The following is a 25,150-nucleotide window of genomic DNA, read 5'->3' on the forward strand; positions in this document are numbered from 1 at the left end:
GGGCACCACGGCTAGTGTGGGGAGAGCAGCCCAGCTCCCACCACAGGGATGTAGATCTGGAGGGAAGGAGAGACAAGCAGGTGTTTGTGCTTCACCTCGCAGATTGTGACCATCCACCAAGAGCCCTTTGTGTATGTGAAGCCCACTCAGGCTGATGGGACGTGCAGGGAGGAATTCACCATCAATGGAGATCCTGTGAAAAAAGTTTTCTGCACTGGACCCAATGAGACCATCCCAGGTAACTCAGTCTGGTGGGGATTGCCTGAGCCCACCCAGCTGATGGGAGATTCCCACCCTGAGAAGGGGTCCCAAGGAGGGTGCTTGGTCACACAGGAGGCCCAGGGGATGAGGCACAGAAGAGTGACAGCACAGCGGGGCCCAGACACCCTGCCATCAGCTCAGCATCACAGCAGTGCTGTGCAGGAACTTGGGCACTGGGATGCAGGGTTTGAGCCCAATGATGCTTTCCCACTGTCTCTCTGCTGGATGGGCTCCAGGGCTGCTTTGAGGGATTGCTTCCCAAGTTTCTGTCTCCTGACATGTTCCAATTCCCTTTGCCTGGATATCTCCAGCATCAGCAAGAACCCCAAGGCACATCAGCACCTGCTGCGCTGACACAGCATCAATTTCAAACTGTTACAGAAACATGTTAGAATCAGGAGTGAGCACCTGGTGCAGTGTGGGAGCTGCTCAACAACGCTAGGCTTGCCCAAATTCACCTGAGGGACATCCTTTGCTCATCACACCCTCCTGTGCACAACATCCCCCCAGAGTTGTGTCCTGGGCTGTGTTCAGCCTGCTGGGTTCAYGTCAGGGCTCCTCTAACACATGCACTGAGCCCCCTCCATGCCCTGCAGTGGGTGGGTAGCACCCACTCCCAGCCCACCTCAATGTACACAGCAAAGGAACGGGACCCCTTTGTCCCCAGCTTGCCAACACCCACAGGTGATGGAGGCAGTGAGAGAGGATGGTCAAAGCAGATGGCCCTGATGGATAACGTGGTTTCATCCCATGCGGAGCCAGACTCATGGGGTGGCTGCTCTGGCTGGGGATGGCCATGGATCCTGTGTGGGGTCCATGGCCAAGGGCTGCCCCCACTCATCCCCCACTCCTGTCCCTCCCCCAGGCCGTCCCACTGTGGCACTGTGCTGCTACGGCTTCTGCATTGATCTGCTCATCCGCCTGGCAGGCGTGATGAACTTCACCTACGAGGTTCACCTGGTGGCTGATGGTAAATTTGGTACCCAAGAGCGGGTGAGTTTGGGCAGCCTGTGATCTTTCTTTGCATTTCTCATGTGTTGAAACACCCCCAGGCCCTTGCCCTGAGCAGGGTGGGGTGGAAGGGCAGTGCAGGATTCCTGACAAGTACAGGGTCCTGGCTGGTGGGGGATGTGTGTCAGGGCAGGCCTCTGACCCTGCCTTGGCTTCTTGGCAGGTGAACAACAGCAACAAGAAGGAGTGGAACGGGATGATGGGGGAGCTGCTGAGCGGCCAAGCAGACATGATTGTGGCTCCGCTCACCATCAACAAYGAGCGGGCCCAGTACATTGAGTTCTCCAAGCCCTTCAAGTACCAGGGTCTCACCATCCTTGTGAAGAAGGTATGGTCTGGGTGGGATGTCTTGTAGAACACGGGAGCTGCCCCTCTTCCCCAGATTGCATCATGCCGAGCTCTCCCAGTACAGCTCCTGCAAACCCCAACCTCCCTGCCGCTGGGTTTAATGCACTGCACCAACTTGACCCTTCCTGTGCACAGGAGATCAGGGCAGGGTGGGGCCCCAGCAACTGCTTCCATAGGTGTGGTGGGTGCCAGCAGTGTYCCCCTCTCTCCTGTGTGCAGGAAATCCCCCGCAGCACCTTGGACTCRTTCATGCAGCCCTTCCAGAGCACGCTCTGGCTGCTGGTGGGGCTGTCTGTGCACGTGGTGGCAGTGATGTTGTACCTCTTAGACCGATTCAGGTGAGTGGACTTTGGGTCCCCCAAGGTCTGGGGGGGGACAGGGAGGTGTTCCTGGGAACTGTCCCCTGGATCCCTCCAGAGTCTTGYTTGGCACAGCCCTACAACCCCTTGGGGGGCTCTCACAGAGTCTAAACCCACCTTCTCTCCCCCAGCAGCCTTGGGCTGAGGTTTCTGGCCTCTCTGGCTGCCTGAGTGAAGAGATATGGATATGTGGGGTACCCAGCAGCTAGGGATGTGGGAACACATCTGTCAGACCAGGTGCTGCACAGATACCTGACCAAGGGGACCCTCAGTTCCTGGGCTCCCAGAGAGTTTCCTTTCAGCCTTCCTTGGTCCTGGGGCAGCTCTTCTTAGGGCGAGAGAACCTGTCCCTGCCTCAGCCCTTTGCCCAAAGGCTCTGATGGCTAATCTGCAGGGAGTCCTCTGTGCTGCAGTGGAAGAGGCTTGAGCTGTCCAGGGTCAGATATTCTGGTCTGGAGAGAGTGTGATGAGAGCAGTATCAGCATGAGATGGAGAGAGCTGCATATCAGCACAGGGGCTGTGCCAGCAGTGGGACAGGAGAGGGAAGAGCTGTTTGGGACATGGGCACAGTGTGCAGGGACAAGTGACATAGGGCTGCACCAGGACAYGCAGGGCACAGTGGGGAGCCCTGGGACTCCAGGTAAGGAGAATGAGAAGGGCTCTTTGTTGTTCTTCAGCCCATTTGGCCGGTTCAAAGTAAACAGTGAGGAGGAGGAGGAAGATGCCCTGACTCTCTCCTCGGCCATGTGGTTCTCCTGGGGAGTCCTGCTGAACTCTGGCATTGGAGAAGGTGAGTCACAGCTCACAGCAGGACCACTCTGCCCTGCAGCCCTGGCTCTGAGCTGGGCAGGCTGGGGSACAAACCCCTGCCTTCTTTCACTGCCCGCCCTCCTCACATGGTCCCTGTGGGGACCGCATTTCCTGAGCCGTCCCTGGAGCAGGCTGGTAGGAGCTTTGGTGATGCTGATTGTCACACACTTGTGGCATTTGGGAAGGCTGTCCTGCCACCCCCAACACCAGTGATGGGAAACAGGKCTGGGAGACATGGGCTGAATCCCCTGTCCAGGGCTTCCCACCCTCTCAGAGTGCCCCAGAAGGAGCTGAGCTTGTCTTAGTCTGGGCAGTGCAGAAGCWCATCACACAGATGAGACAGATGGTGCCCATCTGCAGCTGCCRTTGGACTCATGGGGACTGACATGGCTTTGGTGACCAAGCCAAGCCCTTTCATGCCACTCTGATCTCTCCTCTCTCCCTCCAGGTGCTCCCCGGAGTTTCTCTGCCCGTATCCTTGGCATGGTGTGGGCTGGCTTTGCTATGATCATTGTGGCCTCATACACTGCCAACCTGGCAGCCTTCCTGGTGTTAGACCGGCCTGAGGAGAGGATCACAGGCATTAATGACCCCCGGGTAATGACCCCTGGCTTGCTTTCCCCTTCCCTGGGGCATAMAACATGGCTTGTAGCTCCCAGAGCCCTGATTTACCACAGCTGTGATTTGTGCCAGGGGGCCAGACCCAGGCAGCTCTGCCTGGGCTGGCACTGGTGAGTCTGAGCCTGTGCCCTGGGTGGGAATGGGCAGACATGGGCAGGGATCAGCAGGAAAACAACCTGCCCAGAATTAGCCCGTCTGCAGTCAAATTGCCTGCCAGTTCCTGGAGAGCCTCCACCAACCAACGAGGAAACGATTCATTATGGATGAGTTATAACTGATGCAATTGTCCCTGCGGTGCAGTCAATACTCCCCACATGCCTCAAATCCATTTCCTGCTCTGGCAAGGACACAGCCACAGCTCATCAGCCCAGACATGCAGGAATGCACCCTGCAGCAGCACTGACCCACAGCATTCTCCACCCCTCTGTGTGCCCTGCCCACGGCACTGCCAGCCCCATGGCATCCACAGGCCTCCTGCACCCTCAGTGCCACAGTGTTCCTGTCCCATAGCATCCCCTGCCCCAGCACCATAGGCCCAGAGCATTTCCCACCCTGATCCTCTGAGGAGATCAAGGTCTTCTCTAGGGAACAGATCCCTGAGGGAGGTTGGAAGTTAGGGAACAGGGCTTTGGGGTGATTTGTTTTTGCTGATAAAGGACAGAAAAATAAGGAGCTCTGCCCTTGCCTTTCAGCTGCGCAACCCCTCGGATAAGTTCATCTATGCCACGGTGAAGCAGAGCTCCGTGGACATCTACTTCCGACGGCAGGTGGAGCTGAGCACTATGTACAGGCACATGGAGAAGCACAACTACGAGAGCGCTGCCGAAGCCATCCAGGCAGTGAGGGACAAGTGAGTAAGGCCAGCAACTTGCCTGGCCATGCTGGTAAGGGCTTCAGGGAGCTGCAGKAGGGTGGAGCAAGCAGGGCAAAGCTGGAGGGAGCTGCAGTCAAAGCACGGCTTGATGGGACCTCTCAGCTAGTGCCGGGTGGGATCTGCCTGGTGTGTTCCAGGTCTCTGGGTGGGAAGCACAAGGTTTGCATGGGGAATGACACAATGAGAGCCCTGGCCCTGGCCTCCCTTTCTGGCCTCTTTTCTTCTTTCAGTGCAAGGCTGGGTGGCTTTGGTGTTTAAATTAGGGCTGGGTGCACCCTTGCTGCTCCCACGATGGCTGCAGACATGCTGGGCTGCCCAGAGTGACCTGTCCATCCTCTCTCTGTGTACAGCAAGCTCCATGCCTTCATCTGGGACTCGGCAGTGCTGGAGTTTGAGGCGTCCCAGAAGTGTGACCTGGTGACAACAGGGGAGCTTTTCTTCCGCTCTGGCTTCGGGATCGGGATGCGCAAGGACAGCCCCTGGAAGCAGAACGTCTCCCTGGCCATCCTCAAGTCTGTACTTGGCTCTGGGTGTGGGGGCTGCCCCAAATGCTGCATGTATTAGTGCACAAGTGCCAGGCACTGCCAGCCCACCCTGGAAATCTCTGCAGGGCCAGGGGCACCCAGGGCTGCCATTCCCTCCAACAAAGGGGACATTGAGTGACTGGAGTGGGCACCCACAGTCTCAGAKCTAGCTCACAGGGCTGGGGAAGCAGCAGAAACATGGCAGGAGGGCAGAGCAGGCCAGGGAGCAGTCAGGAGTGTAGTCAAAGCAGGAAGAGAGCAGCAGGGGCCATCCAGGCCAGGTCTCTGTGGGTGTTGCCAACTCCTTGCTCCTCCCTCAGGGCTCAGCCTGTCCAACAGCATTGCAGCACCCTGGATTGGTCGTTCAGGGGCTTTTCTTTCAGCTCTGACTATTTCTGCCACGCAGAGATATGAGAGGATCCCCTCTGTGTCCAAGGCTTTTACACCAGCACTAACCTGSAGTGCAGGATGTCACAAGTCAATCTGATATTGGGTGAAAAGGGATCTCCTTGTATTACTTTGGAAATGCCTTACTCGTTGCAGACAGAGAAATGTCATGATGGAGAAACAGGCAGCTGGGAAACAGCAAGTGAAGGGTGGGAGAAATGTGAGATTCATTTAGGATAGATAAGGTCAGGAACCACCAGGGTCCTGCCCAAGATGTGGAGGGGAAAGACCTGAGAGAGGATGGGCAGGATGTGGAAGACAGGCAGGACCCAGGGTAACATGAAACCCATCTGTGGGATGGACTGACCATAGGGATGGGTGGCAGCAGGATAGATGGGATTTGGGACAACCATGTGAGGAGCCTGAAGAGGCCACAGGAGTCCTCACTGTCCTCCTGGGAGAGGATGGGGAAGCCCAGGGCTGCAGGTGGCCCAGGAAGCTAGTGGGGATGTCCCAGRAAGAAGAGGGAGGAAAGTGAAGGGAGCCTGCAGTAGGATGTGTGCTCTGTGCCCCCTCCAGCCCCATGAGCTGTTTGGGCAGAAATGGGCACTGGGAGGACTCTGTTTCCTCCCAGGCTGTGACAYCAAGCTGCTGGGGTGTCCCAGCCCTCACTGCACTGCAAGGAGCTGYCAGACAGCAGTGCCCTGACCTAGAGGGTGCTGGGGGTCACCAGAAAGAACTGGGGTCCAGCATTGCCTGAGTTCCGAGTGGCCCTGGTGGGTGGAGGAGCCATGCAGGAATGAACTGTGAAATGTGGTTCATGTGTCCTCCCCTCCCTGCAGCCCCCTCCATGAGCTCTGTGAGCACTGCCTGCTCCATCCCTCCTTGGGAACACACCTTCCCCATGGCTTCCATGTGGCTGTTCCTGGCAGCAGCCCCTGCCCRAGTGGTGCCCCAGCAGCAGTGGCACCAGGAAGCTGTGGGTGCCCACTCACCCCAGTGCCCTGCACGTGGCTCTGTGTGTGAGCCATGCAGCACTGGCAGCCACACGCACTCGGTGCAAAGGCCACACGTGCCCAGGGGTGTGCAGCCACCCTCAGCCTTGGCTCCTGTGCTTGGAGGCTGCAGGCAGCACAGAGTCCAACACGGAGGGCACGAAGGCACACAGTGTGTGCCCCAGCTGCCTGTGACTGGTCCCCAGTGACTGCCCTGTCCTGTCTCCTTGTGCTTCCAGGTCCCACGAGAACGGCTTCATGGAGGATTTGGACAAGACTTGGGTGAGGTATCAAGAGTGTGATTCCCGTAGCAATGCCCCAGCAACACTCACCTTTGAAAATATGGCAGGTTTGTTCTGCAAACCTCTTTCTCCCCCTTCGTTGGGTAGCCTGCTTTTGGTCAAGACATTCTCCTYTCCAGGGCTCTCCTCTTGGGCCAAACCTCTGCTGCTTCTGGGTTTGTGCTTTCCTAGTGCTGGGAGGCTGCTGAGGTGGGCTCCATTCCCACCTAATTCCAGACAGTTCCACAAAGYGTCCCCCACTATCCCTAGGTGCCCTTCTCCCTGGTGGGGCTGCCCTGGTGTGAGCACTGCTCCCCTTGCTCTGCCCTGGCCAAACTGTGGTTGTCACAGTGCAATCAGAGCTGTCACCAATGCAGAGAGTGGAACAGCACTCGGGGGAGGTGAGCAAGAACCCTGCTGCAGGAGGGGGCTGGAGGCAAGGGGCAGCCCCCAAGTCCTGAGGAGCCCTGGGCAGGAGGCAGGACAAGGATAATCAGTGCAAAGGGGTTTTCATCTTGCAAAGACTGTGAGACCCCCCCCCCACAGGCTGTCCCTTTGTGCTGAGGTGGTGCAGCCACTCCTATACCCAGACAATGCAGCCGTGAGGGATGAGGGGTATTGGCTGGCACTCYGCCCTCACCAGCACTGCTGGCCAGGTCACAGGCACGGAGAAAGGGGGCATTTTGCTCCATCTCCTCAGACATCACTCCAAAAATGTCAGCCCTGAGGGCTGCAGGYATCCAAGGACAGCACAGAGCTCTGTGGCTGGCTGTGCTTCTCAATGGGCCAAACGGGAGCACCGGAGCTGGGTTCTGGTGCAAACAACACCACAGCCCTGGGRATGGGGTCCACCCTGGGGCTCCCCGTCCCTGTCCCCAGCAGCTCAGTGCTCTCTACTCCCCGGAGTTGGCACCAACATCCCTCAGGTGCCCAATCTGAGCCTGGGCTGTGTTGCCCGCCAGGACTGCGGGGGGTTGGCAGGGGAACCCCAGCTTGGCAGCTGCTGCCATTGCTGAGAGTGATGCAGAAGAAATGAGTGGTCATGTTGCAATTTCCACTGCCCCCTGTAACTTTCCTGCTTATTTCAGGTGTGTTTATGCTGGTGGCTGGAGGTATTGTTGCCGGGATATTTTTAATATTCATAGAGATAGCTTACAAAAGGCATAAGGACGCGCGGAGGAAGCAGATGCAGCTGGCGTTTGCGGCCGTTAATGTGTGGAGGAAAAACCTGCAGGTAGGACAAACCGTTTTTAGAGCAAATCTCCACCAGGTGCGTTTTCCGTTCCTTCACCAAACCAGTGAATGCAGAGCTGTGGATTAGCATGGGGCCCTCTGTYCCCCAGCCCACCCCAGTAACTCCAGCTGGGAGTTACTGGGTGCCTGTTGAGCTGTAGGGTAGCGTCCCTGCCTTGTCCCCCAGGAGCTGCCCCTGGCCAGTGTTGTCTCTCCCAGCACAGCTCCCCCAGGGACAGAGACCTGGCCCAAATGGCCCCAGTGGAGCTCGGGACGGGGGCTTTGCTCTGCTGGGACCAAGTACCAGAGCTACACCTTGCCCTGGCTGAGCAGGCAGTGCCAGCACRGCTCCTTTGCAGGTTCTGCCCTGCTGCCTGGCTCTGGCCCTGCTCACCAGTAGATGGGAGGGTCAACCCGCTGTTACTGACCATGCCTGCCCGGTGCTCAGGTTGAGGAATGCTCCAGAGATTATCCCCATCACCTCCCCTKCCCTGCCTGCTCCCCAGCTGCGCGGTAGCCCTTGCCATACCCAGGACCGACTCCAAAAAGAGGTGGTGCGTGCTCTTGTCCTTTGAAGACAAGGACATTTCCCCACACAGGAGCCAGCAGTGCCGGTCCCTGTCAGTGCCCGGCTCCCTCGGGCCTCTTCCATGGGGTCATTGCTCTCCCACGCTTCTCTCATTCCTGGAACATCTCTGTGCCACTCAGGCAGGGAAGCCCAGGAGGGTCAGAGGTGCCTGGAAGTGACACTGAGCCATGGGCACGTCTGTGGGCCATCAGCCTCACACTTCCCTTACCCTGCTGCTTTTGGGGCTGAGCCCCACAGTGCCCCTGACCCYCAGTGTAGGGCAGCTGGAGGCTCTGTCTGAGTTGCCCGGGCTGGTTTTTCCCTTGGGGAAGCACAGCACCGTTCCAAGAGCAAGAGCTCCTTTAGGTGCCTAAAGGACACTGCCGCTCGGAGCAGAGCCAGCGAAGCAAAGAGAGAGAAGGAGGCTTGGGGACCCCACAAAGAGCCCGGCCGGGGCCCCAAGAAGCAATGCTGGCTGGGGCATGCAGGGGGGCTGCCTGGGTGGAAGCAACTGCCCGAGAGCAGCAAGGGGAGCACGAGGCCGGGCTGCTGTATCCTGAGAGCTCGCTGGGTTCAGTTCACCGGAAAGAGTCTCGGAAAAGCCATTTCTCAATTTTTTTTTTCCTTTTTTTCCTTTTTTTTTCCTTTGCTTCCAAAAAGCAGCAGCACCGAGGGGGTTAAGGCTGCTGGGACAGAGCACACTAGTCGCACTGCCATTTTTCACTTGCCAACCTTCTAGAAAATACTGCACTGGGTCCTTGGGCAGAGTCTGTGGGACTGTGAGCAAAGCATGCTGCCCTGTGGGGGTAAACAGCCTCATGGTAAAGAGCCGTTTGACATTGTAAGACTTTTCCACAGGAGGAAACGTCAGAGCACTAGTATCTGGTACATTGCTAGAAGGTAGGCAAGTGGAAAGATTTATTTGTTAAAACAAACAAACAAAAATAATGGTTTTTGGGATCACAGTTTTGCCATGGCTATTTCCTGAGATGCCATGGAAGAAAAAGACATTTCATTCCATTCATCTTGCTTTCCTTTCCGTTTGTGCATGTCCGCAAAAGAGAGAACTGAGAAGGAGGAGCAAATGTATCCCCGAGCATGCTCTACGCACCAGCGGGATACATTTTGGTTACCCCCGTGCGGTAGCAGAGCCAGACCTGGTCACTCCGTCCCCCGTCGGAAAGGTCACACTCATTGGCACCAAAGCAATTGGGGAGGACTCGTTGCCAGCGCCCGGCGCCAAGCGCGGCCGGGCCCCCCGGCCCGCGGCCCCCGCACCATGGCGGCTGGTGCTCCCAGCCTGCGCCAACCAGGTCCGACTCGCTAACTCCAACGCCTACATTTTTCAGTTCTGTTTCTCTTTGAGTTCATCCCGACCTGACGACATCATGGCACTAACGCTTTGCTTCCTCCCTTTCTTTTCCTTTGTGGTTTTTTTTTTTACTTTTCTTTTTCTTCCAGTTTCCTTTTTGTTTTTTAGCCTGTTTTACTTTGGAAAACAAACCAAACCACCACCAACAACCACGTTCGGCTTTGCACAACTGCATCATTTGAATTTTTGAACACTTTTTTTTTTTACAGAATATTCATACAATGACTTCTCTTTCAATGCAGTCCTCTCTCTCTCTTGCGGCACTAGGATTCAGCCGCAGAAAAGGCCCTGAGCACTTTTTTTTTTAGTGGTAGGTGCAGCATCTCACATCTCGGTCCAGCCAGGCTAGCGGTGGAAGCAAGGGGCAGGGAGCCAGGCAGAACATCCCCAGGAAGCGAGATCAGCTGTGCCAGCCTGGCTGCAGACACCAAAAGAGCAGGGCTACTTCCCAGAGGGGTTCTCAGCTCTCCAGATGCGAGGCCGGCCCCCCGTAGCTGTAGCAGTGTGGTGGCTGTGCCATAACGTGGGTCACAGAGGCCCTTGGAGGACTGGGAGTGGCAGAACACCTCCAGTAGCTTTCTCACCTAAATGAAGGCCATGACACGGGGCAGTATTCAAATAGATTTAGAGTTTCCAACAACACACTAGAGATCTAATTACTTATACATATTCATTTTAGGATAGAAAAAGTGGTAGAGCAGAACCTGACCCTAAAAAGAAAGCCACTTTTAGGTCCATCACCTCCACCCTGGCCTCCAGCTTCAAGAGACGTAGGTCCTCCAAGGATACGGTAAGAGGAAGAAGAACAATTATGCCCTCTCTCTTTCTCTCTCTTTCTCTCTTCTGCCATCCCATCGACTGCCACACACTCATCCCGAAGCTGCCAGTGTACATGCATAGCTCATGTTCGTCACCAGTCAGTCAGTCAGTCAGTGAGTCAGTCATCCCGTGTACCTGAAAGGATGCTGGGATCCTGGAGGGCAGGCAGGAGGTGGCTTGGAGTCCTGTGATGAGTTGGGAGATGCAACCGAGTTTTTGTTTTGTTTTTTTTCTGTTTTCTTTTTGCCTGGATGATTTCTGATGTTCCTCTTTGTGCTTCGCTCACCTTACTGGTGCTGACCTCTTGAAACTGATGACATTTTTTCTTTTTCTTTTTTTTTTTTTTTTCTGTTCCTAAATGTTCCTGTACCTGTTTGTCATTGTATGCCTAAAAACAATCACCCTGATTTAATTTGGGCACCGTGTCACCTCACCAAGAGCCATGCGTGTCACACTTTCTACATGTGATTTTTGTTTGTGACAATTAGCATTCGGAATAGTCCTCGCACAGGAGTGACAGCTGCCTCTGGTTATCATCAGCAGTAATGCAGCTCTAGAAAAGAGATAAAAAGGCTCCAAAGAGGAGGTTGTTAAAGACCCAGCCTTGGTTCAAACTTGTGTTTTCCGCTGCTCTCACATAACCAGAGAAAATTTCCAAATTGCTGCCTCTAAAGCCAGCTGTTTCCAAATGTGCAAATGTGTCTGCTCGTGCTGGAGCTTCAGACACTTCAGCGTCAGGTTGGGCTGTTGGTCTGTCGGACTGAGCCGTGTCCCTCTGCATGTCGCCGTCTGTTGTATGACACTCTGCACTGTGGCTACTCTGTTGTCTCGTGTGGCAGCGCCCGCTGCGTTTTGCTGCCCGACCTCCTGGCGTGACGGGCTTGCCAAATTCACCTCCCCGGGGCGACTGGCGCATTTGTGCCCGGGGTTGCTCAGAGCAGGTCCCTGCCAGGCTGCCCCYGGCGCGGCAGGGACAGGGGGGACGGTGGCAGCGCGGGGAGATGTGGCCCCCGTGGTGGGGTGGCCCGTCCCCAGCCGCAGGCTTGGGCGCCTCGGGGACAGCATGTGTTATCGCAGGGGGTCTCGGGGCCACGGCTCTGTACGAGAAATGGAGGAGGCTGCCTTTGACACCAGCGCAGGCTCCATACCAAGAAGCTCCTGGAGCACCCCTGGAACGTGGCCCTGGAGGCAGCTGAGCCCTGAGCTGGGCTTGACTGCCACTATCTCACACAAAGTGCTCCTCTCACTGTCACCTCGAAGCCTGGAAGTCATGGGGGGACACCCACACCCTTCCCACTCATCCTCTGCACCCCACAGGGAAGATGGTCATCCCTGTCATCTCCTGTGCTGCCTCTGTGCTTCCTAGGTGGCACCATGTCCCAGTAATKCCCCCATGTCTGGGGTCCCCTCTCCCACTGCTGCACCCCCCAAACAGCTCTGCAGGGAGGTCACAAGTTGTGTCTTCATGGCCTGAGCCATGACTGGGGCAGAGGAGASAGAGATGGGGTGGGTGGTGCAGGGGGTGATGCAAGAGTAGGAGGAGGAGGGACAAGTGGAATGCACAGAAAAAAGAGGCAAGAAAAATCTACAGAAAGATCTGCACATCCTGAGTAGACCCCCATGTTCTGTTGTGTTTGAACTACTCCATGCTTAGGAAACCAAGGGGTCCTGTCCTGGGAGAGCAGAAACATAATGATGCCCCGGGCACCTGGGGGAACCAGTRACACCGATAAGCAGAGGAGAGAGGGAGAACCCAGGAAAAATGGGGCAGCTGGTGTGTGCTACCCCGGTACCTCCCACATGGCCCCTTCTTCAGGGAAGCATCCTGGTCCTGATGCTGCGCCATGGTGTGACACCCATCCTACCCCAGCCAGCCCACAGCCCTCTCTGCCCCATGCCAGGAGCACCCAAAGCCCCAAGCTGACCAGGTCCAGGGCCCACCTGCACCACAGGTCCTATGGATGGGCCTTGGAGCTGTTCTTTCCCCTTCCCATACCCACCACAACACAGGGCTCCCCACGCTTTGGGTCCCAGCCATGCTCTTCCTGGCACATTGCTCATGGGCAAGTTGGGAGGGAGATGACCCCACTCATCCCAGATGATGGTCCCCACTTTGGGGGCAGCTGCATGGTCAAGCATCCCCCACTGCTCAGAAGCCTGTCACAGTCCTCTGCCTGCCACAGGGTGACTTGGCCAGGGTCCCAGGACATGTTCCCCAGGGAACTGGGCTAGCYGGGTCAACAACAGGCCAGTGGGGCAAACATCCAAGCCCACGTGGCCGACTTGGAGGCTAGCAGCTATTGCAGGAGGTCYGTGGTGGAGCGAGCTTTGTGGTGATGTTGGGCAGACCTGCCGGTTGCTCTGCAGAGTGAGCAGCCTGCGGGAGGGTGCTGCCACCAGCTCATGTCACAGCCTGTGCTTGGTGACCTCCACTTCCGTGCAGCAGCCCTGGCTCAGAGACCCCAATGCCCTCCTGCTGGAAGGCCCCACGAGTCCGTAGCATGCTGGGGCACGTTGCCTGGGGTCCTTGTAAAGATGAGAAAGCAGCGAGGTGCTCTGTTTCATGACGCTCAGCAGAAGACACCAGGTCTTAGATGGACAAGGCTGGAGAGCCCATGGGGCCGGAAGGCCAGGCTGACCCCAGCCCCACGGGCTCTCCTGGCTAGCAAGTGAAAGACGCAGACCTGGTGGCCTTGCTTCTTTCCTTTTCGTTGTCGGGAGTTTTAAAAATGGATTCTGCTCTGCAGCCCTGCAGAATGGTCCCTCAGGAGTGCCAGAGAGACAGGCTGGCACCATGGAGCCAAGACAGCCCTGGGAAGCTTCCACCCCACTCTGAACGTCCTAGCGCCCACCATCACCCGAGCTGCACAGCCTCTCCGCGGCACATCATCCCCACCGCCCCAGGAGGAGATGCATGTGTTCCCCATAGGCAGCTCCTGCAACTCGAGTAGCACTGGCAGAGCTGACGTGTCCATCCATCGCAGCCACCCACGATACTGCAACCCCACAGACGCCATGTGAGACGCACAAACCACACAGACACTCCGAGCCGGCACATTGCGTACAGACACGTATCGAGGTGCACAGGCCCCTTAGCCCCCGCCATTGCCAGCCCTGGGCAGCCCCGGGCACAGCATGGCACACGTCCCACGTCACCACCCGGCCAGGGTGGGGATGGTGCCAGAGCTGGGCGAGAACCGAGGGGCTGCCTTGCAAAAGGTTACCTTTTCAGTCAAGGATCAGCTGTCCCAAAGCCAAACGCTTCTTGGCTGGGAAAGAGCCTAGCTTTTGGCCCCAAAAGAACCAAAAGTAGGTCAAAGACAACTTTTTTTCTTTTTTTTTTTTTCTAAAGGGAAGTTGATATTTTCTACAGCAAGATTGCATTTAGCTGGAATCCTAATTTTTAATTGAAAAAAAACCCAAAACAACAAACAAAATTCTTCCAGAGAATCTTCCACCAGCCAGGGACTACCATATGAGCAYAGTTAGGTTGAAGTCATTTTTAAAGACCTTAAGTTCTTGTCTATATTTTCTTCCTGGTTGTCATTTAAAGTTTTTGGTGCCTTCACTTCACTTCCATACCTTAACATGTTTGAGTCTCTTCTACGGTTAATATTGATTAATTTCTTGGCTTTATAATGTTTGGTTTGGGGATTATTGCACCATCCCTGTAACATAATTTACCCCAAATTATTGATATGTGCTTCTAGCATTGGTTCTACTTTAACATAGTTTTGATATGACCGTTTTCTTGCTTTTTTTTTTTCTTTTCCCTTTTTATTTTAATTTTCATTTTTATTATTAAAAATTGCATGCATGAACTTTACACAAAAAAAAGTAAATGAGAATGTTACCCTGTGATAACTCTGTGATTGGAGGAGATATGCTTTCAAATCAAAAGCCATKCTCTTGTATTTTAATTTTTCTGGCCAGATTGCCCATTTCGCTTGGTTGTTTTAGTGTTTCCCATGCCCAGAGCTGTGCAGAGAGGCCAGAAGGCCCCAGCCTGCCCTGCTACACCACCACAGCACCCACACGCACACGTGCACCGAGGCACTCACACTCACACGGGCACACACCGCTTCTTCCACCCACCTTGCATCAGGCAGGGTGGTTAACAAAGGATCTTTCTGCCCATTCATTTTTGTGTCTCCAGTTCCTCCTTCTCCCCCACCAGTGAATCACCCAGCCTCTCCCCTTTCCCAGTCACCTCTCCTCTCTGCCCAAGTCCAGCCCCATCCCATGAGCACACACCTCCCGGCAGCTCTGYCATGGAAACCTTGCRTTTAGCCAGAATACAAATTTCTCAYRAGGAGGCGGTGGCTGCACCTGTTTTTGGGAGAGAGGGGTGTTTTTTGGTGGGCTGATGAATACCCACAAAAAGCTCCCCCCAGGGCAGCAGAGTGACCTCAGTATGGCCTYGGCCACTCTTTGTGCCAACAGGTGATGGCCGAGCTGTTGCCCCTTAGCAAAGCAAAGCCATGCCAAGGAACTCCCGGAGGCTCCATTGCCCTAAGTGACAGAATGGTCCCGTSAGAGGTTCCCTGGGTGTCAGTGCGTCCCCAGCATGGTACCACAGAGACGGGAGCATGCTGGCCCCGCCCCATCCTGGGGAGGCTCAAAGCTGGGCTGGCCAGGGCAACCCCAAGGAGCCCACACCATGCTTGGGGGGCCCYGGCTCCGCCCGTGGCAGGAGGCAGGGAGTGCAGCACACAGGGTAGCCACAGTGCCAGAGCTGCTGGCAGCACCGTCGAGGCCACGGCCACCATCGACCAAAGCAGGGCGGGTGAAATGCGTCACCGAGGAGCCCCCTGGAGCCCCTCAGAGCGTAGGCCCTCCAGGGCAGGGTGGTGCAAGGGCTGGGAAAATGTCGCTGGAGAGGGTCTGTGCTGTGGCTCACAAGACCCACAGAGACCCTTTCCTGCCCTGACACCGGTTCAGGACCCCAGAGGGCAGCGCAGGATGCTCTGAGTCACCGCTCCCACAGCAGGGCTGGACAGGGCTTCCAGGTCGGGGTTTGGAGTTAGGGGAGTAGAGCTGGGAGAGGAAGAGAGTCTGGAAGGAGGAAGGGAAGAAATAACTGCCCAGCTGTAAATTCCTGCCTGGTGAGGAAGGACTTTTTTCTTGCCCATGGATGGGTATTTCTGCTCTCCCCCACCCTTGCTGATGGGACTGCAGCGGGGGAGGTCTCTCCCATKGTCCCTCCCATGCTGAGCCCCCCCATCCTCAAGGAGCTCAGACCCCCAAACCCAGGCCACATCCCCACCCCAGGCCGTATTTTCACATTAGCAATCAACGCCACACTTTATCACAAGCCAACCACACCACACATCTCACCTGCATGAAAGGACAGTCACACGGCAGGGTCATTCAAGCAAGGAGGTGCAATGCCCTGGCCTCAAAGCACAGCTTGATCTGGCACCAGARAGGTGCCAAAACCCAGCCAGACCCTCCAAACACAGGTTCAGGCGTGGGTTGGGTGGATGAGTCATAGGCTTTGTTTCGTAGCCCTCCCAGAGCAGAGAGGGCTTGGCTCAGCGGGTGACGTGGCAGCCACGCTCCGCAGAAGCTGCACCACGCTCCTGGGTGTCCCCTCTGCCCAGCTCTGGGGTGCTTGGAGAGTGTCTGCCATGACCTCTGCACGAGCGTGGATTGCCCTGGGAAAGGAAACCTCAGTCAGCAGCAGCTTTCGGGGCGTTGCATCACCCCCAAGGGAGATCCTGTAGGGGATACATGGGATACAAGCAGCAGTGGGGACAAGTGCCAGAACTGCCTAACACTTCTCTCTCCTTGTCTGTCTATTTGTGTGTTGCAGCAGTATCACCCCACCGACATCACTGGCCAGCTCAACCTCTCCGACCCCTCAGTCAGCACTGTGGTGTGACCTCCTCCCCGAGGGCCATCAGTCCTTGCCCAACACTGTAGGAAGGCACAGCCAGGACTGCCTTTCAAAGGACACTGATGGGTTCTTTTGGGTGAGATGGGAGGAAAGCATCCTTCATCCATACAGAGTGACTCCATTGTATATCTCCCTCCCTTCCTAGGCCTGCTGCCATGCTCGTGCCCCAGGAAGCACGGCAGGACCAGGACAAGGTTTGGACTTCACTGTACAGAGATAATTGCTTCCAAACAGTGCCACGATAATTAGGATTGCCACTGACTGGATCCTTGCAAGGGGAAAGGACTGCAGCAGGCACACGGCACCTGCTCTCCCATAGTAGCAGGGAAGAGCTGGTGCCAGACTACAAACACGTGCTTAACCTCACAGGCTGCAGCCTTCTGAGCACACCCAGCCCCTCAGATACGTTCTCCACATCTCCCAGCACCTGGAGAACTCCAGCGACGTGCCCTGAGCAGCTGGAGCAGCCAGCCTCTGGTGCAGCAGGCTGGGTACGTGTTCCTGCAGTGCCCAGTGACCCTCACCCCTGCCACAGGGGCTGGACRATGTGTGCTCTGCTCCTCGCAGGGGATGGACCCTCTTCCTTTCCCTCCCATCAGCCTGTGGCTGTGACTCAGTTCCTGTCCGTGGTCCGGCTGCTGCAGGAGAGCCCCCACCCTGCAGCCCACAGCCCTGTGCTAACCATGGCACTCCGGAGCCCACAGAGTGCCACCAGCCAAGATCCCGGCTCCCACCTCTCCTGCACAGAAGACATCCCCAGGACCTGGCCACGGCCAGCATGTAGCACTCACACAGCAACTCTCCTGGCCAGGAATTCTCCACAGAAAATGGCTCTGGATGGTTGCACTGACCTCTACCCCAGCTCCACACTGCCTCAGCACCAGCAATGCAAGGAGAGATGCTGCTGGCCGATCGCGGCTTGCTGCGGTGCTGCAGCAGCCACCCAGCCTGGCAGCACTGTCGGGGCACCACGGCCAGCATTGGTGGCTTCCCTGCCACCCTCACCTGCAGTTCAAGCTTGCCAGCACCTCCCGCGGCAGCCCTGAAGCCCTAGCGTCTGCCTGAACCCGGAGACGTGGAAACCAGATCCCAGTTCAGGGGAAAGGAACCAAACGAGCCAGGCCGACGCCATCCCTCCYCACCCCTTCCTCCCCTAAGCCCACGTGGCAGCCCCTGAGCCCCCTCCCCGCCCGTGGGCGCTGACAGCGGGGCAGACCCCGCGGCACTGGGGAAGCATGTGGCACCAGCTGGGGATGAGCAGCCACTGTACGCGCACGGGCAGCATCACATCCCGTCTGCTGCCAGCACCGAGAGTCCACCCACGACGTGGTACCCAGCCCCAGTGGCACGAACTGCCTTCTCCCTGCCCCAGGCTGCCCCCGTGGGCAGCAGCCCACGGGCAGGGCTTTCACATGGCAGCTGAGGTCTGAGAGCATCATCCCACCAACTGCTGTGGCTCCATCAAGTTCATCTAGCTCCAGCTGAAAAATCAGACCCATCCTACTTTATACGTCAATGTTACAGTAATACCAAGTTTTTGCAAGAGCTCAGTAAAGTCTAGAATGGATCATGAAGTGGTTTATTCCAGAGCTGTGGGCTTCTTTCTGTCTCTGACTTCTGACAAAGCTGGCAGGGAGCCCTGTAGCAAATCAGAGCCTCACCCAGCCCTGTTGCAGGGTCTGCAAACACTGGGGGGACAGGAAGGGATGGAGAAATCAGCAGGGAGAAAGGCCAGAAACTGGAGAGAAGACTGGGAGGGAAAGGGCACCGCCAGTCTGGGGTACCTAGATGACAGCCAGCCAGCCTGGACAGCCAGGGTGTGGCACAGGCCTTGCAGCGAGGGGATGGGGCAGCCTGGGACCACCCAAACACCAGTGCCACACCCCTGGTCCTGCCCCACCTCCATCTTGGGCAACACAGTCCCCTGCCATGCTGGGCCCCCATCTCCTGGGAGCCAGCCTGGGGCCTGGCCAGTGGGGCCAGCCTTTGGGAACAGAGACTGCAGGGATGAAGGCACTGGGGAGGCCCCCATATGTCAGCCCACCCACAGGGAGGTCCATCAAGTGATCTCCAAAGCAGGAAGGTGCCCCAAGGCTGAACTGAAGGAACATCACGTGTTCACAGCCTGCTCCCCATGTGCTGAGGCCACCAGCCCAGCCTCCACGGGGGCTCAGCCTTGGGATGGCCTGAGAGAAGGCGCGGGGTTCAGGTGGCCATGCAGGATGTTCTAGCTCCAAATGAGARGCCCAGGGCTTCTTGGGAATAACTGCATGCTGTCTAGAGAGGGTCTGGGAGAACTGGGATGGCTTCTGGTAAAGGCAAGATAACAATCCTGGTGGGAGCCCTGCAGCCCTTCCAGGTGCAGGGCTGKGAGCACTGGAGCAGACACTGCTTCCAGCAGCTCCCTGCAGCCCCCCAGCCCCACAACAGAGCAGCAAGGAGAAGTCTCACCATGTGGTAGCACATTGGCTTGGTTACTCTCTYGAAAATAAAAATGGGAGCAAGCCACAGCAGAGGTGACATTTGGTTTATTTATGTGTGGATTGCTGACCCCATGCCAAGAGTGTGCCAAAGGATGCACCAACTGCTGCCACATCCCTGGCAGGTCCCAGCTCTTGTGTGGGCAGGGGACAGAGTGAACAAGGCTGGTRGTCACAGCATCTCATTGTGGCTCTCATCATGCAGTGGCTAAGAGATCAGGCCAAAAAGGGCTACTGTTTCCCCTTGAAAGATGTTTTTGTCACCTCAGCTTGTGCTTTCCCCTGGAGCACAGATCCAGATCCTTCCAGGCCATCTCCCAGCCCACTGACTAAGCATTTCCAGCAGCAATTCCTCAGGGAAGGGCAGGAGGCAGCAGGGCAGGAGGTTCAGGGGCAGCCCCCACGCCATTTCGTGGGCGATGGGAGGTGAGRCAGCAGCCAGGGCTCAGCTCTGGGCTGTCAAGTGTCCCCACTGCCATCACTGAGCTAACCCTAAACCTCAGCTGGGCATGAGTTATAGCCTGGGGAAAAGCTGTTGAGGGAGAAACCACTGCAGCCTCACCCTCCTTTGGCAGCTCCTCCACAGAACCACATCAGTGTCAACTCATGGCTTCTCCTGGCCCTCACCCTCACCTTCAGCCTCACCCTAGAGCTGGGTTGTTGGGTGAGCCTTCTCAGCACCAGCATTTCTGACTCAATGGAAGGAAACTATCAAAATGGAGCATTGTGTAATCAGCCCTGCCCTTGGGCAGCAAGGCCTGGGGTGTACTGAAAGCCCCACAAAGGCTTTGGAGTCCTCCAAACCACCCAGTGACCTTCCGGTGCTCCAAAAGGCACACTCAGAGCTCTGGGGCACACAAAAAAGCAAACTAGTGCCTGGCAGAGCACAGAAGACCAACATGGCATTTGGGTGCAAGAAAAGCCAAGCCAGGGAGTTCTGAGGGTACAGAAAAAAGGTGCTGAGGCTGCTGGGGTCACTGAGGGCAGTCAGAAGGTGCTGTAGGTACCAAAAAGCCCTAGGAGGTAGTAGGAGCAAACTGAGAGGCACACAGAGGCTCCTGGGCTGCACCAAAAGCAGATGGTGACTCCTGGGGTGCCCTGAAAGGCACTGAGAGGAGCCTGGTGTGTCCTGGATGCASACAGGGGCTCCCAGGCTGCTCCTGAAGGCACAGCGAGGTGTGTGGGGCATCCTGAAWGCACTCTGAGGGCAGCACAGGGGCACGACAAGGGGAGAAGGATCACCAGGATGCCCCAGAGGAAGGGGATCTGCAGATCTGAGGGTGATCTGGGGGAGCTTCCCAGAGCTCTGAGAGCAGTTGTGGTCAGCTGGAGCTGACCTCAGAGCTGGAGGCTGCTCACCCTGGCAGGGGCAGCTTCCAGGGGGACTCTGAGAAAATGCAAAGCGATTCCAAGAGCAGAARTTGCTCTCACTGGTCCACAGGGCCGTGTTTGCACCAGGTGGCTGCCAGCCGCTGGAGCACAGCTTGCCCAGGGCTGGGCTGGGCTGGGCTGGCTCAGTGCACCCTGCAGATGCGGGGTCTCCTCCAGCAGAGCGACTCGCGGCGCAGGCTGTGGTACAGCACCATGAGGGAGCCCATGAAAGTGCAGAAGAAGATGCTGGCGATGAAGGAGAAGGGTCCGATGATGAAGAAGGCGATGTAGTGCTGGGAGGACAGCGAGGTCTCGTGGCACTGCCTGAAGGAYTCATCCCCAAAGGCCATGATCGGGTACTTGTTCAGCTGCTCYGGAACTCTGCAGAGGAGCAAACTTTTCTCTGGAAGAGAAAAGTGGTGCTGGAGGGCACAGGGGGCAGCTGGAAAAGGCAGGTGCAAAGGGCAGGGGGGATGGCATGGGACAGGTGGCACTAGGGCAGGAGGACAGCAGGAGGACAGCCAGGTTCACCAAGAGCACCTGTGCCAGGGTATGAAGAAGGGGAACTGTGAGGTTCAGGACTCATCCTGAGCCCCAGAGACTGGGATGGGATAGCATGGCATGGCATGGCATGGCATGGCATGGCATGGCATGGCATGGGCAGGCAAGGGGGAGGGCCTGGCTCCCAACAAACAGATAGGGACACTCTCCCATTGAGGAGCAGTGAGCAGGCAGCCTGGAGATGCCACAGAAGGTCCCAGGCAGCACAAGTGCAGTCACAGATCTGAGCTGGAAGCAAGCAGGATAGRGCAGTAGTGGTGGGACTCAGCTCGCTGGCAGAGCTGCCTTTCTCTGGGGCTTGTGGGGGAAGAAATGCAGGATGAGCACCAGGTCCAGGGGGGCTTTGGGGAAGGGGCTGGCTGGGTCAGCAGTGATGTGCACCCTGACACACAGGGTCCTCTGGTCCCTTCAGGTGCCGTGGGACTGGACTGGTGACACTGCTGGGGACAGTGGCTGTCACTGGGACAGTGCCCAGCCCTCCTCCCCAGGCACTCCCTGCTCGTGACCGAGGTCAAAATGTGGGCACCAACTGTAAGACACAGGAGTGTATCCACCCAAACAAACACCGGAGCTGCCATGATCTAAGGCCAGGCTCTGCAGACCCTCACTGCCTCGCCAAGGGTGCTGAGCACCCAGCTCTCAGCCAGGGTGCTGGGTCCTGGCTCAGTCCTGGCAGGGTGACCAGCCAGTGTGGAGTGGGTGGGGGGCTYGGGGACACAGCCCTCTGGGCACTCACCTCGCACTTTTTCCCTGTTGTGGCTGAGCCAGCGCCAGAGGGGCAGGATGCCGCAGCTGCACACCCAGGGGTTGTCCTGCAGGAGAAGCACCTGGAGCTGGGGCAAGGCACCCAGCACCTCAGGCTGCAGTTCCCCCAGCCTGTTGCTGCCCAGGTTGAGCATGGTCAGGCTGGTGAGGGGCAGGAAGGTCTCGGGGGTCAGCACGGTGAGGTGGTTGTGGCTGAGGTCCAGCTCCCGCAGCGCCCCGAGCCCCAGCAGCGCCTGGCCATGGATCAGCTCCAGGCGGTTGTGGGCCAGGCTGAGCAGCCGCAGCYCTGGCAGCGGAGGGAAGGAGCGTGGCCCCAGCACGGTGATGAAGTTGTAGCCRAGCAGCAGGGTGCTGGTGTTGGCCCAGAGGCTCCAGGGCACCTGGCGGAGGCCACGCTCGCCGCAGTCCACCYGTCCCGGGGAGCAGCGGCAGGCAGCGGGGCAGGCTGGCCAGGCTGGGGGGCGCAGGAGYAGCAGCAGGGCCAGCACGGGGCTGGGGACCCTCCAGCAGCCCATGGCTGCCAACCCTGAGCTGCTGTGCTGGATTCCCCTGCAGCCCGTCTSCCTAGAGCCGCCTGCCCTGCCCGGCCCCCCGGGAGTGCCCGCTGCCCCCGGTGCTGCTGGCTGGAGGTGTCAGAMGGCGCTCGGCTCCCTGGAGCCACTCTCCTTCATTCCCCTGCCCTCCCGGCTGCCAGCCTGGATCGTGCTCTGCTCCCGGACCCGGTTTTCCTCGGGGTGGAGCTGCACTTTTTTCAGCAAATATTTTTGCAATGATGCTTGCCCTGCAAGGTGTGGAACTGTGCCCACGTCCCTCCCTCCAGCAGGCACAACTCCAGCCAGGTAAGCAGCCAGCTCTGCATGGCCTGGGATTAACTGCTTGTGTGTGCTGCAGGCTGGAGAGCTGGAAATCAGCACATCCAGACCCATCTCTAAGCCTCCATCCTCCCCAGGGGCATTCCCTATAGCCCTGCTGCCTCCCAGCCAGGTACAGAGGGGTTTATGGGCCCAGGACTCCTATAGGTGGCTGAATTACTGGCACAAAACACAACTGGGACAAAATCCTATCATTTTCAGGTCCTACCCCATCTGATGTGTGTGCTGTCCCACCATSCCTGGAGGTCCTCAGTGAGGGGCTCTGCTGGGAGCCATGGCCCACCCTGCAGATGCCAGCCCTTGTYCGAGCCCTGTTTGCCCCTATCAGGAGCCCACCAACCATGCCAAAATGAGGAGGGCTGGGATATTATCCCATGGGCCAGCCTCCTCCCTGGCAGGGTCACACATCTGTGTGCACAGAGGGTCACCCAGGAACTCCCCCGGTGACAAGCATGGCAAAGGTGAGCTTGCTGGGCTGCAGCCACCCCAAACTGCTTTACCCTCACCCTGGCAAGGCAGTGCCAGCTCCAGAGGGCTCAAAGTCTGCCTCCACCCTGTTTACACCCGCTCCACTTCAAAGCCACCCAAAGCCCAGCAGCTGAAGGCTGGGGAGGAGAGGGGACACCTCCCAGTGCAACTGCCCCTGGCAGAGCTCAGGGGGACTGTGGGACCAAGGGACATGGCTGGCAGCCCCTCATCCCACACAGCCAGAGTGGAGCCCGGAACAGGGGCACTGTCACTACTCACACCCTCACATTCCCTGTCCCATTAGGACCCCGATRCCTCAGGATTTAAGTTTCCCTATTTCCATGTCTCTGTACCCGTGGAATTCTTCACTGGATAACTCCAGACCCCACAGAGAGTGCTGAGCTCCTGCTCTCCCATTTTGACACAAAACAATTCCTCTGAAGCCCCAAACTCAAGGACACCTCCTTGTGCCAGGCCCCAAGAGATGGAAACAACAGAGAATTGGGGGAGCCAAGTTGGAGTTTTTGACTGCATTGGCTGCAGCTGCAATTGGAGGATTCAGCAAATCCCGATGTGCAAATGGACAAAAGTGAGAAAGGGTGAAAAAGCCTGAGCCATTGTCCATTGTGGGTGCAGCCCCTGGCTGGGCTGGGACTGCCCTGAATGGCCCTGAARGCCCTGCAATAACAGAACTGCTTTGGACTCTCTCAATTCTGACCAACCYCTGGTTTAGGGAGCTGGATTTKGACATCACCCCAGTAGCCAAGGTTCCAGAGGAATCCTTGTCACTCYACCCCACAGGCAAGGGGCTGGATGGGCAGCAAGGCAGGGCACAGCTGCACCCCAGGCCAAATCTGGGACAGAAGCAGCAGGCAGAGARTTTATTAATAGCATCCCAAGGAGCTTTGCTTTGTTTATCTATCCTGCAGGAAACTCAGTTTGCTGCGTTAATCCCCATCTGGAAATAATTCAGAGGAATCCTCCAGCCCAGCCCAGCCCCAGGGCAAGGGCACAAACCCGCTGCCACGTGGAGCTGCAGCCCCAGCTCATCCCTTCCGCAGCCACAGGCTATATGGAGACCTGGATTTTGAGGGAGCCCTGTCCCGAAATGCTCTTCCCTCCCAGGAGCTGCATTGCCCATTGCCCGCATTCATCTGGGATCGGGTGAGAAGGGAAAAATTCATGGCAAAAATAACCCAAACCACTATTAAAAACAAGGTAATTTCCAACTTTTGTGCTAGAGAGCCTGGGAGACGGAAACCCTGAATATTTATCTCAGCTCCTCTGCCAGCCCCTTGCTGTCACCCTAATGACATATGGCAGGAGTGATGTCCCTGCCAGGGACATGTCCTGACATCCTCCCATGCTCCCCTCCTGTTCCCTGGGCATTGGCTGCAGCCTACTGCAATGGCAAGTTGGGGATATCTGCGGTCCTGTACCCCAGCAATGCCACCACTGCCCTTTCACCTGCCAGTACTTGGAACCCTCTCACTGCCCCTTCCCTGGAACAGGGGGACCCAGTACCCTGCAGGAAGAGCCCAGRTCCCTGTCCCCAGCCAGGGCAGAACCCACCRGTGTTCTGCTCCACCTCCACAAAGCCTCTTCCCGAGGTGTTAGTCTCCACGTGGAACAGCACAGTCGGGCCCCAGGGCCAGGGCCAGGACAGGCTGCTCTGAGCAGCTGCTCTGCCACACAGCTCGGGTGTCCTGTGCCATGGAGGAGCCCCCAGGGTACAGAGCTCAGCACTGGCCCTGCTCTGCCCAAGGTGCCAGATCAGAGTGTGCAGCCAGAGCACCAAAAGCATTWCCAGGGTGAAGTGCTGGAATGGATCCCCTCCTTCAGTGACGGGCCACCGGCTGGGAGCAGGGGGATATCCACCGAGGCACAGAGCAAGGGCCAAGCCCCCAGAGTGGTTCTGGTGCTGTAGGGAGGCAGGGCAGGGGCGATGTTGGTGTGGGACAGGGGTCTGTGGCACTCTTGGAAAGCTGGGATCCAAAGGTGCTGGGCTGGACACAGAGCTGCTGGAACCCTGCGGGAAGGGATGGGCCCTTCCCACAGTGCTCCCAGCACCCAGCGCTGGCTGTYTGGGGGAAATGTGGATAAAGGGGAAGGTGCATTAGGTGCTCTCTCGGAGCTCCTATGCATTCCATGAAGGCTTTTATTTCTTGTGTGTCCCCAGGCAATGAAAAGTCCAAGGCAGGACTCTCATGGAATCTCTGAAGCACAGCACAGCACCCTGCAGGCTGCCCTGGGGCTCCCCAGGCTGTGCTC

General features: G+C 57.3%; 2 protein-coding genes across 10 annotated transcripts in view; one reads left to right on the top strand and one right to left on the bottom strand.

The window, feature by feature from the left end:
- The window catches only part of GRIN1 (glutamate ionotropic receptor NMDA type subunit 1), a 38,934-nt gene extending 21,007 nt beyond the window's left edge, over positions 1–17,927 (top strand). For 2 of the 9 annotated variants that reach the window (XM_057379788.1, XM_057379789.1), the window contains 12 exons: positions 103–238; positions 1,127–1,254; positions 1,436–1,600; positions 1,840–1,958; positions 2,657–2,769; positions 3,238–3,386; positions 4,103–4,260; positions 4,635–4,796; positions 6,430–6,539; positions 7,560–7,705; positions 10,324–10,434; positions 16,279–17,927. In XM_057379788.1, the coding sequence (XP_057235771.1) occupies positions 103–238; positions 1,127–1,254; positions 1,436–1,600; positions 1,840–1,958; positions 2,657–2,769; positions 3,238–3,386; positions 4,103–4,260; positions 4,635–4,796; positions 6,430–6,539; positions 7,560–7,705; positions 10,324–10,434; positions 16,279–16,347 (1,566 nt within the window). In that variant the 3' untranslated portion in view covers positions 16,348–17,927. Of the gene's footprint in view, positions 1–102; positions 239–1,126; positions 1,255–1,435; positions 1,601–1,839; positions 1,959–2,656; positions 2,770–3,237; positions 3,387–4,102; positions 4,261–4,634; positions 4,797–6,429; positions 6,540–7,559; positions 7,706–9,130; positions 9,173–10,323; positions 10,435–13,210; positions 14,504–16,278 lie in introns of those variants that run through there. The other 7 variants (XM_057379786.1, XM_057379787.1, XM_057379790.1 and 4 more) reach the window with 5 other exon arrangements.
- Positions 17,928–18,196: 269 nt separating this feature from the next.
- Positions 18,197–22,344, bottom strand: LRRC26 (leucine rich repeat containing 26). Its single transcript, XM_057379783.1, has 2 exons — positions 21,511–22,344; positions 18,197–20,616 (listed from the first exon to the last, which is right to left on the bottom strand). Exons 1-2 carry the CDS (start codon positions 22,052–22,054, stop codon positions 20,357–20,359), a joined length of 804 nt encoding a protein of 267 aa, XP_057235766.1. The 5' UTR covers positions 22,055–22,344; the 3' UTR covers positions 18,197–20,356.
- Between the last annotated feature and the right edge of the window lie 2,806 nt (positions 22,345–25,150).

This window comes from Malurus melanocephalus, unplaced genomic scaffold, assembly GCF_030028575.1.
Source record: "Malurus melanocephalus ecotype Western Australia unplaced genomic scaffold, MMel_1.1 scaffold_424, whole genome shotgun sequence".
Taxonomy (NCBI): Eukaryota; Metazoa; Chordata; class Aves; order Passeriformes; family Maluridae; genus Malurus; species Malurus melanocephalus.